This window comes from Trichogramma pretiosum, unplaced genomic scaffold (assembly GCF_000599845.2).
Source record: "Trichogramma pretiosum strain Unisexual culture from Peru unplaced genomic scaffold, Tpre_2.0 scaffold44, whole genome shotgun sequence".
NCBI lineage: Eukaryota > Metazoa > Arthropoda > Insecta > Hymenoptera > Trichogrammatidae > Trichogramma > Trichogramma pretiosum.
In genome coordinates this window covers 396,268-412,070 of record NW_019641632.1, presented here as the reverse complement: position 1 = coordinate 412,070, position 15,803 = coordinate 396,268, and the positions used below count along the sequence as shown (strand labels likewise).

Genomic DNA, 15,803 nt, shown 5'->3' with positions numbered 1-15,803 from the left:
CGCGTCTCTTTCTCTCTACGAATATGACGGCAATTCGGCAGCTGTTACACGCGCGATAACGAGGACTTCCGTCGTAGACAATTGACTACCAAATTGCTGACTTTTACAAATCTATATTATATATCTGATACTGTAGACTGAAAACACAATCGAGCAGCAGCTACAAAATCGAAACGTTGCTGCTTACTCAAAATTCGAGTAAAATATAGCTCGATTTGGTGAGTAGTAGCTACTCGATACGTTGAGTGTATAGAATAATTAAGCCAATAGATGGACGGGCTTCCAATATTTGTAAATAAAAGTGTGAGGTATGTTGAGTCTCGTTATTAAATCATTGAATCCTCTTATAAAAACAAAATTGCAAAGACATTTTGGTCACGATTAGTCTTAATATAAAATCTTGAAATATTTTATATCAGAGTGCGCCGTTTTTAGTATTAGTGTTAAGAGATTACCGCCGGGAATTACCATGCATTTACTATTTATTAATAAACAACGGTTTTCGAGGACATTGTAGGGTTTACAGTAAAACTCTTTACCTTTCATCCTGTGCATTGAGAAATAAGGTTTATATGTTTCAAAAAATCGAGATTTTACACTTCAGAGGAGAAAAAACGAAGATTTTTGACAAATCAGTAGATATCAGGCTGTACGTTCACCGTAAAAAAACGTGTACCGAAACAATTTCCTTTAGTACTCGTATACGTATCTTGCGAGAAGTGTAACCCCTCTATTTCAAGATTTCGAAAAAGGAGCATGGTTTCTCCGAAAAAGATTTTTTTTTTTTTTTTTTCAAAACTTGGATATAACTTTTACAAATATCATAATGAAATAACAAAGGAGTTTATAATATTATAAAAAGAAAAATTTCAAATTGGAAATATGATTAACTGCATGATCGTATATCACGATTTTGTATACTAATGAACATAATTTTATAAATTTATAAGGTCATACTATGCACCTTATTGATGTGGACTTTAAGATAAGACTTGCTTGAAAATGACTTTCCGCATTTATCACATGCATGAGTAATTTTTTTATGTTCCGTTTTCTTGTGTATTTTCAAGTTATCCATAGATGAGCATTTCTTTTCGCAAATATTGCATACCCTCATAGTGTTATGCACTACATTGGTGTGAGTTTTGAGATGACTCTTCGTTGATAATTTCTTTCCGCACACATCGCATGTGTGATACCACAATGACATGCCTCGATGTGAAGTTGAAGATTATATTTTCTTGTAAATGTCTTTTTGCAAATATCGCAAGTAGGTCCAGTACCATTGTGCACGGCATCAATATGATCTCGAAGAGAAACTTTATATGGAAATGCCTTTTTGCAAAAACCGCATGTATAGGTGATCCCATTATGCATTGAATCAATGTGATTTTTGAAACAATTCTTGCTTCTGAATTTTTTTTGGCATTCATCACAGACGTACTTAATACCACTATGCTCAGTTTTAATATGGAATTGGAGATTTATCTTGCTTTCGAATGTCTTTTTACGCATATTGCATGCATGCTTGGTACTATTGTGCACTGAATTTATGTGAATTTTAAGCGAACTTTTCAACGAAAATTTCTTGCTACATATATCACATGTATAGCCAATACCATCATGTACCCAATTAATGTGCAGTTTGCGATAACCCTTTGACGTAAATGTTTTTCCACATTTATCACAAGCGTAGTTGACGCCATTGTGCACCGAATCTATGTGGATTTTGATATAATATTTTGATGTGAATGTTTTATCACATTTATCACAAGCGTAGGTGACACCATTGTGCACCGAATCTATGTGGATTTTGAGATAATATTTTGATGTGAATGTTTTATCACATTTATCACAAGTTCGAGTTATGTCACCACGCATCGTAGCAATTGTTTTTTTGAGTTTATGTTTACGGTTTAACTTTTTTGTGACTATTCTCTTTTTATTTTGCTTTTTTAGCTCGCAGTCAAGCTTTGTGACCAATTTTGTAGCGTTATCACCACAAAATTCTTGTTTTACTACTGCTGCAGTTTCAACTTTAATTGTCTTTTGTCTGTTCTTGAAAATTAATGAGTCCACGTTAAGCTTTACATCTTTACATTCGAAATCTATTTCCATTTTTTCAAGCTCAGCTTCATAAGTTTCCTCGTATTTTTGCAGCTTATTGGTCTGCAAATAAAATTACAAGTGACTAAAAACTTTCATAAATATTTTTGACTGATAATAATAGCATATTAACTCTTACAGTATTTTCTAGCAGAAACTTCGAACATTGAACATCATTAGTATTGGGTGTCTTGTCAATTGATTTACAATAGTTTTCCGCAAGCGACACATCGCAAGGTTCGTTTTTCACTCTGAAATAATACGATTTAATATTATGCTATTATATAATATAATTTAACTTTTTTTTATAAAATAAAAAATTACTTGACAGCACAGTTGAATATACTACTCGACTCCATCTTTTTCGATTCGAATTTCAGCAGCTATTAATGTTTCCTGCAATATTCCAAATCAATTCAACCATATTAAATTAAATCCAAATCATACAAATCATGCTATAAAAATTAATCAAAGTAATGTAGAAAAAACACTAAATTATTACAAATTTTTGAAGAAATAAAATTATTCATCTTCCAAATTTAAAATAATCATTTTTCTATAAATGAAAGAAAGAAATTAAAAGTACAATTAATTTATTAAAAATAATTAAAAATTGATAATAAATTTCATTTAATTTTACATATAAGTAGTACAAGTAGATCTTATGCTTAGCTTAAATTAGCGATTGTGGCCAGTGGTCCATCAAATAAACTGAAACCTCATTGAACTAAATTTACTCATCTTAGAACAAAATACATTTGGATGATGCATTTGACTTAACGGTCCATTAAAAAAGTTTAGGAGGTATCAGCTGACACTGTAACGAAGTTTCATGCATTTTTCGAGGATGAAACTAGATTGAACTTGATTAGATGGATCTGGACAGCAAAAAAGCAGTCCAGGTTTTGCCTAAAGTCGCCCAGTAATCACTACTCAGGAGTTTTCGATAGCAATGCCACGATTCAAAGTAACAGTTACCCGTTTCTTTTTTCAGTGACAGTAAATTTACAAAGATGCTCGAGGGGCGGATGCGACAATAAAGCGTACGACCCGTCAACTTATTTCGCAAGCAATACACACATTTTCAATATAGAAGGAGAGCCTCTATTAACTGCCTCCACTACTGCGTATGTGCGGTATATATACATTTTAGCAGCAGGAATAGCAGCAACAGTATTAATTCTGCGTAGCGCAGCGAGGTAATGTTTGTCTATGTTACGATTGGATACCCTATATGGCAATACTCAATGGGCTTGTGTGTAAGCCCACGTCCCCCAGATATAGCTTGCGAACTGCCTCTACGTGTATATTGTGTATAGTTGGCCAGATGGGCCAGCAGCAGTAGAGAGCGAGAGAGGGAGAGCAAGAGAGTGAGAGCTAGTTTCTCGTCCTTTCCATTGTATATGCGGGTGCACTCGTGTGTGTCAATGTTTCGTATCGTTGCTAATATAACAAATATATATGCGCGTGTGTGTGTGTGCGTGTATGTGTATGGGTGTGCTGTGCTACACGTACTTCTGCCGCGTGCACAGAACGGCGCGCAACGAACGAACAAATAAACAAACATGCTAATAGCAACACACGCCACGCGCGTATATAGAGCAATAACACGGCCGCGCGGCCGCGTAAGAGAGGGAGAGAGAACGGTTACGCTCCACAGGCCTCGAGTGAGCTTTCGCTCGCTGCGTCATATTCGTATACGTATATAGTTATGCTGCAACTACTCGTCTCGTTATGTAAACTCACACATTCGCATAGTTTCGGGCGAGTGATATTTGTAAAGAGCTCCATCAGCGACTCGTCTCGACGTAGGAATAAATTTTGACGAATATATATTCCGTCGTTGAGCGTGGGGGCTAACTCTGCGACGGAGCCAACATTTTTCTTTACATGTGACGGCAAGAAGAGAAAGAGAGAGAGAGAGAGAGAGAGAGAGACATATCTTTCATAAAAGCTCTCGCAAGCTCGAGTGACACAAAAAAGCTAGCCAGCCAGCGGTGCGGTGGTCAGGCGGTCAAACGATCTCGGGATCGCGATTCTCCATACGTTACATGCAGCCAAGCAAACCGAACCGTTCCGATAACTCATTTAAAATAGTCTACTCGCGCGCGCGCTCACAAAAAAGGTCAGCTGTGCTTCTGCTGGCTCTCCTCCTCTTTACACAATGCTCGGCCATTTAATCTCAGGCGTATAATCTCGCTTGACCCGCGTGCACACACACACATACACGTATACTGCATGTCTGCGTACGTACACGTAGGTAACTTTCTTTCTGCAGTCAGCCAACTGCAGGTACGCTTCTTTTTCTCTCACTCTCTCTCGCATTTTTTTTTGTACTGCGGACGTTAGCAGCTCCGACCACGAACGTAGTTCTCGTGGGAGTAGCAGTAGCAGCAGCCGCTCCCCATCAAGGGCTATATATATATGTGTGCGAGCTTGCAGTGCAGACTGCTCTAGCTGCGCGCACGTGTGCTGTATAGATATATATTTTATATGGATGGAAAAAGGCCGATGCTTTAGTTACATATATCTATAATGCCAGTGGAGGAAGAACCAGTGGGTCTGTATGTGTGCGCTTGCCAGTATAGATATGTACGAGTCCGAGCTATTTGAACTATTTTCTTGTGCGCTGCTTACTCCCTACCAGAGCTATATACTTCCATGTTATAGCCGTTAACTTTGGCTCTCGCGGGCACGTTTGTATATGTGTGTTGATGAAGCTTTTATTATTTGTCGCAAGCACAGCTTGATTCTATGGCTTCCGTTGTTTTCTTTTTCTTTCTTACTTTCTTTCTTGTTGCCGTTATAATTGCTCATTCCTATACTCGAATCACGTATACTCGAGGAAATATATAATTCAATATCATCGACGACGTTCCCACGAGGTGTTTTTTAATTTTTAATATTTTCGATTAAAAAAACCCCCGTTCGAGCGTAGAAAAAAATATTTTTTCTCGACACATACTCGAGCGAATATGAAAAAGCGTTTTTGCGCGAGACTGCACTCAGAGCGACCGGTCACGTAAATCTTTATTATTATATATAAGTCTGTAAATTCGCACGAGTGTGCGAGTCTGAAAGTTCGTCCATGCATTGTGCCCGATATGAATGAATCTACGTGTTTTCCATTGAAAATTTGTCAAAGTAGCTCTTAAAAGTATATTAGACGTCGTGCACGCGCGCCCGCGCGCGAGAGCGAAATACGCACCGAGAATCGCTAGCTAGCTAGCTCGCGCGCGAGAAGCTCTTGTACTTTCGAGAATTTTAAATTCTTCTTCGGAAAAGTAAGTATAAGCTCGAATGAATGGCACGGCGCTCCACGTCGCTCTGAGCAGCTGAGAAGCGGCATGTATATAAAGTCTCACTGCTGCTGTGAGCCATCTCTCTCTCTCACCCTCTCTGGCAAAAGTTATATTATAAACTTGGCGCGAAACTTCAAGCTTATTGTAACGTTTCGTACGTACTCGTGTGCGCGCCTCGATATATTATATATACTTTGTACATATTACAAGTTGCGAGTGGGTGTGCGTACGTCCACGTGGGTGGGTGTGACGAGCGACAGAGCTTGTATGGCACACATGATCAAAATGTCGCGAATACGCAATCTAGTTGAGAAATAAACTCGTGAGAGAATATTTCTATTCGTCCGGTGTGAGCTATTACTTACAAGTATACTGACCAACAGCTGGCGAACGCTAAAGCTCCTTTCGGACTTTGTTGGGAGGTCGAGGCGAACCTCTCGCGAGCACCTGATGCACAACTCTCTCTCGCTCGCATAAACGTGATTAGCACGCAGTATTCTGCGGAGCGTACTGCGCACTCACACACATACAGCAGACAGACACTTACACACACGTACGAAAGATGCATGCACTACTGCATCGATCCTGCACAATGTGTGTATGTATACGTATACGTGTGCGCGCGCGTCTAGCTTATCGGATTTCCCAAGAGACACTTGGCACGCTTCAACAGCGCCGTTACTAAATACACGCACGTGTGCGGATATACCGCTATGTGCGTGTGTGCGAGTGCTCGTGTGTAAGAGTGCGTATATACACGATATACGCACATGCATGGTTCGAGCTATTATTAGGCAAGCCCAAGTTAATTACGCGGCCAACTCCCTGCAAGCTCGTGTCGGGTCCGAGCTTTATATGTATTATTATTGTTGCTGTTGTCGCTGCTGTTGTTGTTGTTATTATAATGGATATAGATCAATAATGAGATGCTTATTGTATATACCTGCGCGAGAAGGAGCGGAGGGCGCGCTAATGGTTACCTTGATCTCTATCGAGGCTTTTAAGCGAGCGGCAAGGAACTTGCGGACTCGAGAGGCACTCGCGCGTCTTTTAATGGTATAGGTATATAGAGCTCGCTCTGCGCAGCGCGCACATACATATAGGTATAGGCCTAGAGCGGTAAATCAGAGCCTTCGAGGGATATAGATATTTGATACTCGACGGAGTGATGAGATTCGAGAGAGAGTGGTAGAGAGAGGGTCTTTATTAGATTACTGTTGAGACTGTATCAAAGAGGCGCAAGCTCGATTGATTTTCGACCACGATGGAATATTACCTAGGCATATGTATCGAGAGGGTGTGTGTGTGTGTTATTATAATATCTACGTATATAGCTAAGTCCATATACACCAGCTGCTGCTGCTGGAGGTCAGATTCATGCGGTCGCATTAGTCGCAAAAAGCTCGCAAGCTCGCTGGTGCGCTGCCACACAGTCGAGCGTCAGAGAGAGAGAAGTTTTGAAATGTAATTTTTTCTTGCTTTCAAGCGCGCGCGCGGCCTATATAGTATACATACAGAAAAGCAGGGGCTCGAGAAATGCGCCGCGTGGCACGCAGACACCTCGGTAGCCGTCTACCGCGTCCTGTCGTGCGTGATTCCGGACACAAAAACACTCGTTTACATTTCTTTACAAGTGGATCGACCGACACAACTCTAGCCTATAGCGCGCTGACCGGGGTTTGCGACCGAAAAAGAGAGAAAGAGAGAGAGACGAAGAAGAAGGAGAAGGAAGACAGACTAGTATAGCTGCTCTGGAGCTTTTGCACTGAGAGAGAGGCGAGAAAACCGATGAATATTTACGTTGTCCAGTCTGGATAGTAGTAGTATAGCCGGGCGCGCGCGAGCGAGCGAGGGAAACTTTTCAAGCGGTCAATGCGTGCTGGGAAAGCCAAAGCAGAGCATGGCTGCTACTGCGAGCTCAGAGCTTGTCGTCACGTGCGCGCCTCTCCTCTATGGCAAACTTCGAAGGACTGCCTAGGCGTTGCTGCTGCTGCTCCTCGCTCTCGTGTATAGTTTCGTTGCTATTCTCGGGCTCTTCGTTTTCCCCCCTTTTTTTTTACCTTACTTCTGCCTTTCCGTCCAGGCTCACTCGTGCTGCTTTTCATTGTGGGCGTATCGAGGTGTGTGTGGGGGTGTGCATGTGTGCTGCTGTATACGAGGTCGTTTTTTATTTCCGGAACTTTTTGAAGAGGTGAGATTTCGAAGGGATATAGGCGTGAAGTATCGGCTAGAATACGCGAGTGGTCAGCATGCTGTACGTATATATCGTGTACATACCGGTATAGATTGTGTATACGCGCGAACGAACCGACAGCCATTTATCGTTTTGTAAGCAATCGGTCAAAGGTTAATCGTCCGATCTCTTTATACCCCTTTCCCCCGAGTCAAAATTTCGCCCCGAGATATATATCTGTAATAGCACGTTAACGTAAACTTGAAAATTCGCAAGCTCGGTTTTGCGAGTTAAGCGGCAACTTGGATATCCGCACATGCAAATGTGTAACCCTGCGTATACATTATACCGCTCGACAATTCAATATCGTAACTCATCGAATAAACGTTGAACGTCAAACTCGCTCTCGCTCTCCTTCTCTTGCCTCGCCTCGACGTCTCGATGGCAATAGGCTCTCTCGCTGACTAGTTTCTCGAGCGCGTCGAGAGCTGCGCTGGAAAAACTTGTTAACGCGTAATAGAACTCGATGTCTGCGTTTGTCGAGGCCAGAATACTGAATTGACTGTTCGACGCGTCAGCGTTGGTGGTGGTGCTGCTGCTGGGGAGTGGTGAGCGCAACAGCGACGGCAACAAAGTCTGTTTCTCTCTCTCTCTCTCTTGCTTGCTCGCTCCATGCTCCGCACGAGCGTATAATGTACGATATAACTATAGCAGCGAAATAGCAAGCAACTAGCCTCAGTACTGCTCGCTCTCTCTCTCTATCTCACTGTCAGTTGTGTGTTTATGCCTGCCGAGCGATATACACACCCGACGCACACAGACTCACGCACACATTGTATATAGATCAAGAGCTCCGCGCGTACGTGTATAATTACGCCGGCTATGCGCAACATCTGCCTGATGCTCATTAAATCTCCGAGTATTAGACAAAGCAGCAACAGCAACGGCAACGGCGGCAGCGGCGAAGCTCTCGCGCGCGCACGCCGGAGCTTCGAGAGAAGCGAGTTAGAAACTCTCTCTCTCTCTCTGCTGCTCTGCTCTGCTCTGCACACTCGCTACACACAACGCACACCGGCTGCACAAGCTTGATATATATAGCACGTTATATATAAACTGTATCTGCGTACCAGAATATACATATATACCTATATATATCGTTTGCATGTTATATATCTATAGTATAGTACAGACAGAGAGAGAGGCCAGACGAGGCGAGGCGAACGAGCTTGTGCGCGCGTGTCCTTTCGTCATTAGCGAGCCGCGCGAGGTGGGCGCGCTAACAAGACCAATCAGCAGCAGCAGCGGAGAATCTCGATGTGCCATATATACACAGACAGACACAGAGCTGGGATTCGACTGTGTGCGAGCGTTGTGTACGTGTATTTATTATAGGTGTATGTGCGCGTTAGCCGCTAATCAGCAATTACCTAAACAGCATTCGTCCCACGAGCGCGAGATCCTCGTTACATCGAGTAATTCCGATCGTATACGACTATGTGGCTCTCTTTTACGCGGCGTGCAGAGCTTTTTTTTTCAAGCGCTCGCGGAGGGAGGTATAAACTCGGGGGTGGTACGCGCTCGCGAGTTGACTGAAAATCAGCCCGTACGCAAGCTTTTCGTTTTATACACAATTAAGCGCAAGTGCGCGTGCGCGTGGATATCGGGCTAATAAATAATCGCGAGTGGGCGCGCGCGTAAATAATCCATCCGCAGCTCTTCGTCGTACTCCCGCGCCGTGCCATATTATACACATTGTACACGTGCCACTCGATCTCGTACCTGTATACACCGTTCGTAACGTTATAACGCGATTACGCGCACAAATCACGTATATTATTATTAAGCGTACGCGGGGGTGAATGCTACGCGACGAGCAAGTCTCTCTCTCTCTCTGTCTCGCGCTCGCGAGCTTATCAAACTACGTACGCCGAAGCGATTCATATTGCGCGCGTCGTATACGCTTATAAGTGACGCACTATATATGCGTACAGTATAATACGCTATCTTTGTCGAACTCCGCGACTAACTGCGTGTATGCGTATATGTATACGCGCGAGAATGTAAACGTAATATACACAGCTACTATATAGCTGCGCGCGTGAGTAATCTAAGCGAGAAAGTCGTAATGCACACCGCGTAGAAATGCCGAGCTCCGAAAGTTTATGCATCGAGATATACACATTATATAGATGTGTACGCGCGCGTGCCAAGCTGAAAATCTTTTTTTTTAATTAAAACGTCCGATGTCGAGTCGACGTCTTTGTTATCGGCACTTCGCCCCGAGTATCTCTCTGCGAAAATAAAGAAAAGTATAAAAATAAAAAAAGAAGAAGAGGAGCGAGGCTTGTTGGACCCCCCGCTAGTCTGCGGCATTCGCGAGAGTCCGAATCAATTGCCATGATAACGTGTTGAGAGAACCGAGGCAGTAGCAGCAGTAGCAACCCACCCAGCCAATAGTCGTAAATTAAAAAGATAAGACAGGGCACATGGAATAGGCAATGGCATTTTTCACCTTGTACACCCTCACCTCTCTTCTCTCTCTCTCTCTTTCTCTCTCTTCTCTTTACTCTCTATCTGTCGGATATGGCTCGAAGAGCGCGAAGAGTGTCGAAAACCCGAAAGGGGCGCGTCGAAAATAAAACGGAAATTCGATAGTGCGCGTCCACTTTTGCCCAGCTCGCAGAGAGCCTGGTATATATCGACACGATACACGAGCTCACGTGTCACGCGTGGGATCGGTTTCACCGGCACCTTTTTTCTCTTTCTTTCTTCTATCTCTCTCTCTCTCTCTCTCTTTCTCTTCGTGACAAGTTTCAGCCGTGCTTGTGCGGTAAATGACATGGATATCGTTATTATTTTATTAGGCCATATCCTCGCGCGCGCCGATATAAAACCTCGGGTTGCAGCGGGCGGTATAAAATTCGATAAAGCTCCAGAAGGGAGGGCAACAGCGGCGAGAAACTTTGTGCGATTTTTCAAAGTCCGCAGATATCTCATAAACGGCCAAATCTCAATTTGGAAACAATCTTCCATAAGCAACACATGTCCAGGCTCTCGCACGCGCGCGCGCGTTCTGTGTAGCAAAACTTCTTCTTACGAAAGTTTCTTTTTTTTTTGCTCCTAGCGCAAGCTCTTGCAACAGCAGCAGCAGCTTAAAATCGCTTATACACCGAACGGCGTAGAGAGCGCGCGCGCCCCGTGTCGTCACATGCTCGGGTTTTGGACTAAAGCCAAAAACGACGAGTACTTTCCCGGAGCAGAAGGTGAGGTGTAGGAGAGCGGAGGGGGCCAACCCCCAAGTAATAATCCTAGCTTCCTTTTGGGTAAGGGAGCAACAGCAGCAACGTGTCTTGCAGCAGAGGCTTAATTAGAACACGAGGGACAACGACCCTGCCTCGTAGTATTATTACTACCACTAATGCTATTTGTCTCGACGGGATTTCGACTATAACACACACGATAAAAGAACTTTTTGATGCTCGTGCTATGGAGGTAGTAGGTATAGGCACATTACGTGCCGTATCCATGTATGAAATCCAGCCGCGAGGCACTTTCTCTTATTATTTACGTATAACTGCATTTTCATGGAGGGGAGTTCACGCGGCTATTCCACGCGTGTTTCTGACTCTCCGCAAAATGAATTAGTTTATTCGAGGAGAAAAATCTTTCGGCATTTATCGGTGAAAAACGAAAATGCCTTTGTTCGGCTGTACTAAATTTGAGAAAGAGAGAGAGAAAAAAAACGATGTTGGACTCTCCGCGCTAATTCAATACCCATCAATCTTGGCTCGTATAAAAATTGATTCATTCGACATTTCCCTCCATTTCTCGCTGCTTTTTCACGATGATCGTTCTCTCATTTTTTCAATATCGCTCTTCAAACTCGAGCAGTTCTCGTGCCTTTTCTCTCTCTCTCGTTCTCTCTTTTTCTCTCCTTTCAATTTTTCACATCTTGTGTCTCCTTGGGATTTCTTTTCGAACTCTTTGGCCATTAATCTGAGCTTGCAGAATGAGAGAAAGCTCTAACCCCTCGCTTGAGATAGAGAGAGAGCAAGATGCCGTCAAAGTCCGGCGTCTAGAGAATCTAATTACTTGCCTGCTAACTTTTACGGGGTTAATTTAGTGGAAGTCACGTGGAAGTTCTGCTACACACCCACAGCTACACACACACACACAGCAAGTGAGAGAGATAGAGACTATGTCGAAAACTCGCGCGTGCACCCACACGCGTACCCATGTGCATTTATGTACCGGAGAATACTCAACTGCGTAGCTTGCAAGTTCAAAACAAACCGACACGTGTGTAGCTACGTGTCTGTCTATGTGCGTGTGAGTGTTAGCAGTACTTGTTCAAGAAAAGCCGTTAAATAGTAAATTAACCCGGGCTAGCAGCTATTTGCATATCTCTCTTCCGAAAGATTCGCTATATATATACGGTGTTCCGTATTCTCGCAAAGACATATTACGCGCCTTGAGGAAAAATAACAAAAAAATTATTACATCGATTCTTTTGTCCAGAGATTCCTTGTTGTCTTTTTTTTCTTATTTTTCTTTTCTTTTTTTTACTCCGTTTCATTCAGGCTGCTGCGGAACGAAACTTTTTGTCAGAGCCAAGTTTGCGAATAAAGACTTTTTCTCGTTCAAACTATATAAGGCCAAGAAGTGCGCTAAAACTTTAGAAAGTCGTAAGGATTTGTATTTATTATTAGTAACAAGTATATATACGCCCCGAAGAGCATAATAATAAAGCCACGCTATATTATACAGACGCGAGAGCGCGTTTGTTCGTTTTGAGCACCACGAGGCCTTAACTTACGAGAATGGAGCTTTTGTGGAACGTGCCGTGTCCCGTGCAGTGGGTGAATTAGGCGCGCACAAAGCTGTAACTCGTGCCGCGCACGTACCTGTAACAGAGAAAAAAAATTGTCTCCCTTTAATAATCGATGCTCAGTAATGAAATTGAAGATAAGTGCCGCAGCGTAAAGTAATAGAAAAGCAAAGCTCGTTGCGACCCTTTAAACAGGGCGCAGGTTCAATTCACGCTAGTTACTGCCATTGCTGCGTATAGGTTGTAGCACAGCCTTGCTGTATGTACGATCCTATATATAAATACATCCGCATGTAAAAGCTACAGCTGCTTTCAGCCGCTTTATATATATGTACGTGGGTATAATACGCGAAGAAAGAGAAACTACGCATAAAAGGGCGAGCGCTAAGATAAGCGACTGTGATGTAAGACAAGATACTCTCGAACAACATATCTTCTCTCCCTCTTTCGCTCTCACTCTAGCCTGTGCTCGGGCTCCAGTAAAGAAACGTTCTCCAAAGTAGAGAGAACCGCTGCCGCTAGTGCTCGAGAAATGAAAGAGACAGAAAAGCTCTCGAAACTCGCTCTTTCTCTTTGCGGTACGCGTATACAGCACACCCACACACACCTATACAGAGAAAGAGAGTCTCAAAGCCAAAAAGGAAATCTCGGAACGCTCGCGAGCGCGTTGGCTTTTTTGGCGGCTCTGACAATGGAGAGGACGGGAGGAGATGATGCTATACACGCGCGGGGATACCATCGCATGTTCCACCGCTACAGGTATATATAAATAGATATATGCGGTATAAGACAAAAAGAAGAGGGGAAAAATCGAGACAAAAGACTGATGGAGAAGCTAGATAACCCCAAAAAAAGGTCGGACGTTTGAACGATTGATTGATAAGACAAAAGCCGATCGGTTCGTCGATTTTCTTCTTATTCCGACACTGCTGCACTGCGTACGGCTTCTCTGTGCGACTGCTGCTGATGCTGCTGCTGCGCGGTCGACTTACATTTGGGGACGAGCTACGACGACGATGACTATACATGAAGACGTGTACGCGTATATAAGCGGCCCTTCACGTCGATGCCATGATATAGTCAAGGGACCGCGTTATTTATTGGATTCTTCAAATGTAGAGGGGTATCGCTCAAATTGACTAGAATAACTTATACGTGCAGATATATCAAACGGAGTAGCTGCTACTGCAGCGCTCTCGAGGGTACTGAAACGAAATTAAATTATTAAATTGTATAAATTTATCTTACAAGTGGGGGTAAGGGCACCTCCGCCGCCCACTTGTAATTGGAAAACTACTATTTAACAGTCCGAGTGCCTGCAGCAGCAGCAGCAGCAGCAGCAGCAATAGTGAAGGAGTAATTTTTTTTCTGGTTCATAATACACTCGGCAACAAAATTATCGCAACAAAAAAATTCATCGAAATTTTGTCGATTTTCAAATGCTTCTATCTTGGGTTAGATTTATCGTACCGACACGCTTTTTTTTTAATTTCTTGGAAATTTTGTCCTCTTTAAATCCATATAAATTAAGATAAGATTTGAGTTAATGTTGAGTTATCAGTAGTATTTGAGCGTGACCCTAAAAATTACTGAAAAAATGACTGTTTGAACGTGTACCAGTACCACAGTGATTTTTTTATCGAAATCTAACATACACCATCGCAAAGTGCTCTTTTTTACGAGTAATTTAAAAAAAAAAGATCTCTCTACGATTTTTTTAACGCCCTGTAGGTCGTTTAGAAGATACCATTTAAAGTACGTAAAATCCCCCGTTTAACTGAAATCAAGACGATTTTCTGGGCATTTTGCGTACGTAAACCGTACCTTTAAATCGACCTACAGGGCGTTAAAAAAATCGTAGAGAGGTCTTTTTTTTTAAATTACTCGTAAAAAAGAGCACTTTGCGATGGTGTATGTTAGATTTCGATAAAAAAATCACTGTGGTACTGGTACACGTTCAAACAGTCATTTTTTCAGTAATTTTTAGGGTCACGCTCAAATACTACTGGTAACTCAACATTAACTCAAGTCTTATCTTAATTTATATGGATTTAAAGAGGACAAAATTTTCAAGAAATTAAAAAAAAAGCGTGTCGATACGATAAATCTAGCCCAAGATAGAAGCATTTGAAAATCGACAAAATTTTGATGAATTTTTTTGTTGCGATAATTTTGTTGCCGAGTGTATATAGACGATTCTTCCGATTTTATGGTTAGTTTTTGGACATCTAAAAAGTTTCTTAGTCATGAAAGAACTATTAAAATTTGAAATTTACCTACTAAGGCCATATTTTTGCTTTTCAATGACTTTTTTTGATTAAATAAAAGTTGTGCAAATTACCTTTCAAACACACTTTTTGTTTTTGAGTAATCTGAAGCTAATGTAGGTGATTAATATCTTCAATTTTTTTCGTTATTAGCAACTGTAATCCGTGCCTTGCCACTGACACTATCTGCGTCTATTCTTATAATAACGCTACTAGCATCTACTAGTAGTCTAATATCTGGTAGTATGCGTAATATCGCTACTAGTATTATTTGAAGGAGCCGAGGTTGATGTTTTTAAAACCATGCTTTGACTTATACAAATATTTTTACTTTGCCACTTGCAGATTTATAGACAATGATATTCGCCATCTACCGGTGAAAGCCGGCTTCAAGCATAGCGAAGAATAGCTTCGATATTATCAGTTTTGAAAATCGTGCTTTGACTTATACAATTATATTGACTCTACTACTAGCTGGTTTTCAGATATAAAGGTACTAGCCACCTAGCGGTGGAAGCTTAGAGTGGATGAGAACTTATCTAAAGTCACTGAACATTTGTAACATAATTGAAATAGACCATCATTAATGTTGAATGTTTCTATAAGAGCTCATTAAGTGGAATTAGCCAGAATTTTTCTTTTGTATATGGTGATGATAATTTGATATGCATATGGTTTTTCATACCAAAAATTATCCAAATTGGAATTTTTTCAAAAATATGTCAAGCAACATGTTTACCATGTCAAATAAAACAGCATTATAAAGGCAGTTCGATTTGTTAATCGATCGCGGTCATATACACACAACAAAGTCGAAGGCATCCTTGTACATGTAAGCCCGCGCGCAGAATAAAGCAGAGAGAAGGAAAAACCTCCCAGCAACTTATCTTTTCCCTAAAAACGAACCCCTTGGTATACCATGTGCGCGCTCACCGTCGCTATACATCGCCCACGTATACGATATCTCCTGCAAGAAGAATCTTCGTTGCTGTTAACCTACACCCCTCTCCCCGACTGCACCGCTCAAATTGTATACATATATTTAGAGTCACGATACAACGTCTTGGACTTGCGCGCGCATAAACGAGGGCCACTTTTCGAAAATTGAGCTTGGCTCAAAAGCTGCG

At 42.1% G+C, this 15,803-nt stretch overlaps 2 protein-coding genes across 2 annotated transcripts in view; both read right to left on the bottom strand.

Moving 5' to 3' along the window:
• The window catches only part of LOC106652588, a 221,109-nt gene that overhangs the window by 149,723 nt on the left and 55,583 nt on the right, over positions 1-15,803 (bottom strand). The gene's annotated exons all lie outside the window — the stretch shown is intronic.
• Positions 536-2,465, bottom strand: LOC106652121 (zinc finger protein 540-like). The gene is made up of 4 exons (XM_014370911.1): positions 2,431-2,465; positions 2,246-2,357; positions 1,630-2,169; positions 536-547 (listed from the first exon to the last, which is right to left on the bottom strand). The coding sequence occupies exons 1-4, from the start codon at positions 2,463-2,465 to the stop codon at positions 536-538; spliced, it is 699 nt and encodes a 232-aa protein (XP_014226397.1).

Bases quoted from the DNA above. Each gene is read 5' to 3' on its own strand.
- LOC106652121 (XM_014370911.1), bottom strand. From the start codon at position 2,465: ATGGAGTCGAGTAGTATATTCAACTGTGCTGTCAA. The intron at 2,358-2,430 runs GTAATTTTTTAT...GTATTATTTCAG, and splicing joins ATATTCAACTGTGCTGTCAA to AGTGAAAAACGAACCTTGCG. The intron at 2,170-2,245 runs GTAAGAGTTAAT...TTTTATTTGCAG, and splicing joins AGTTTCTGCTAGAAAATACT to ACCAATAAGCTGCAAAAATA.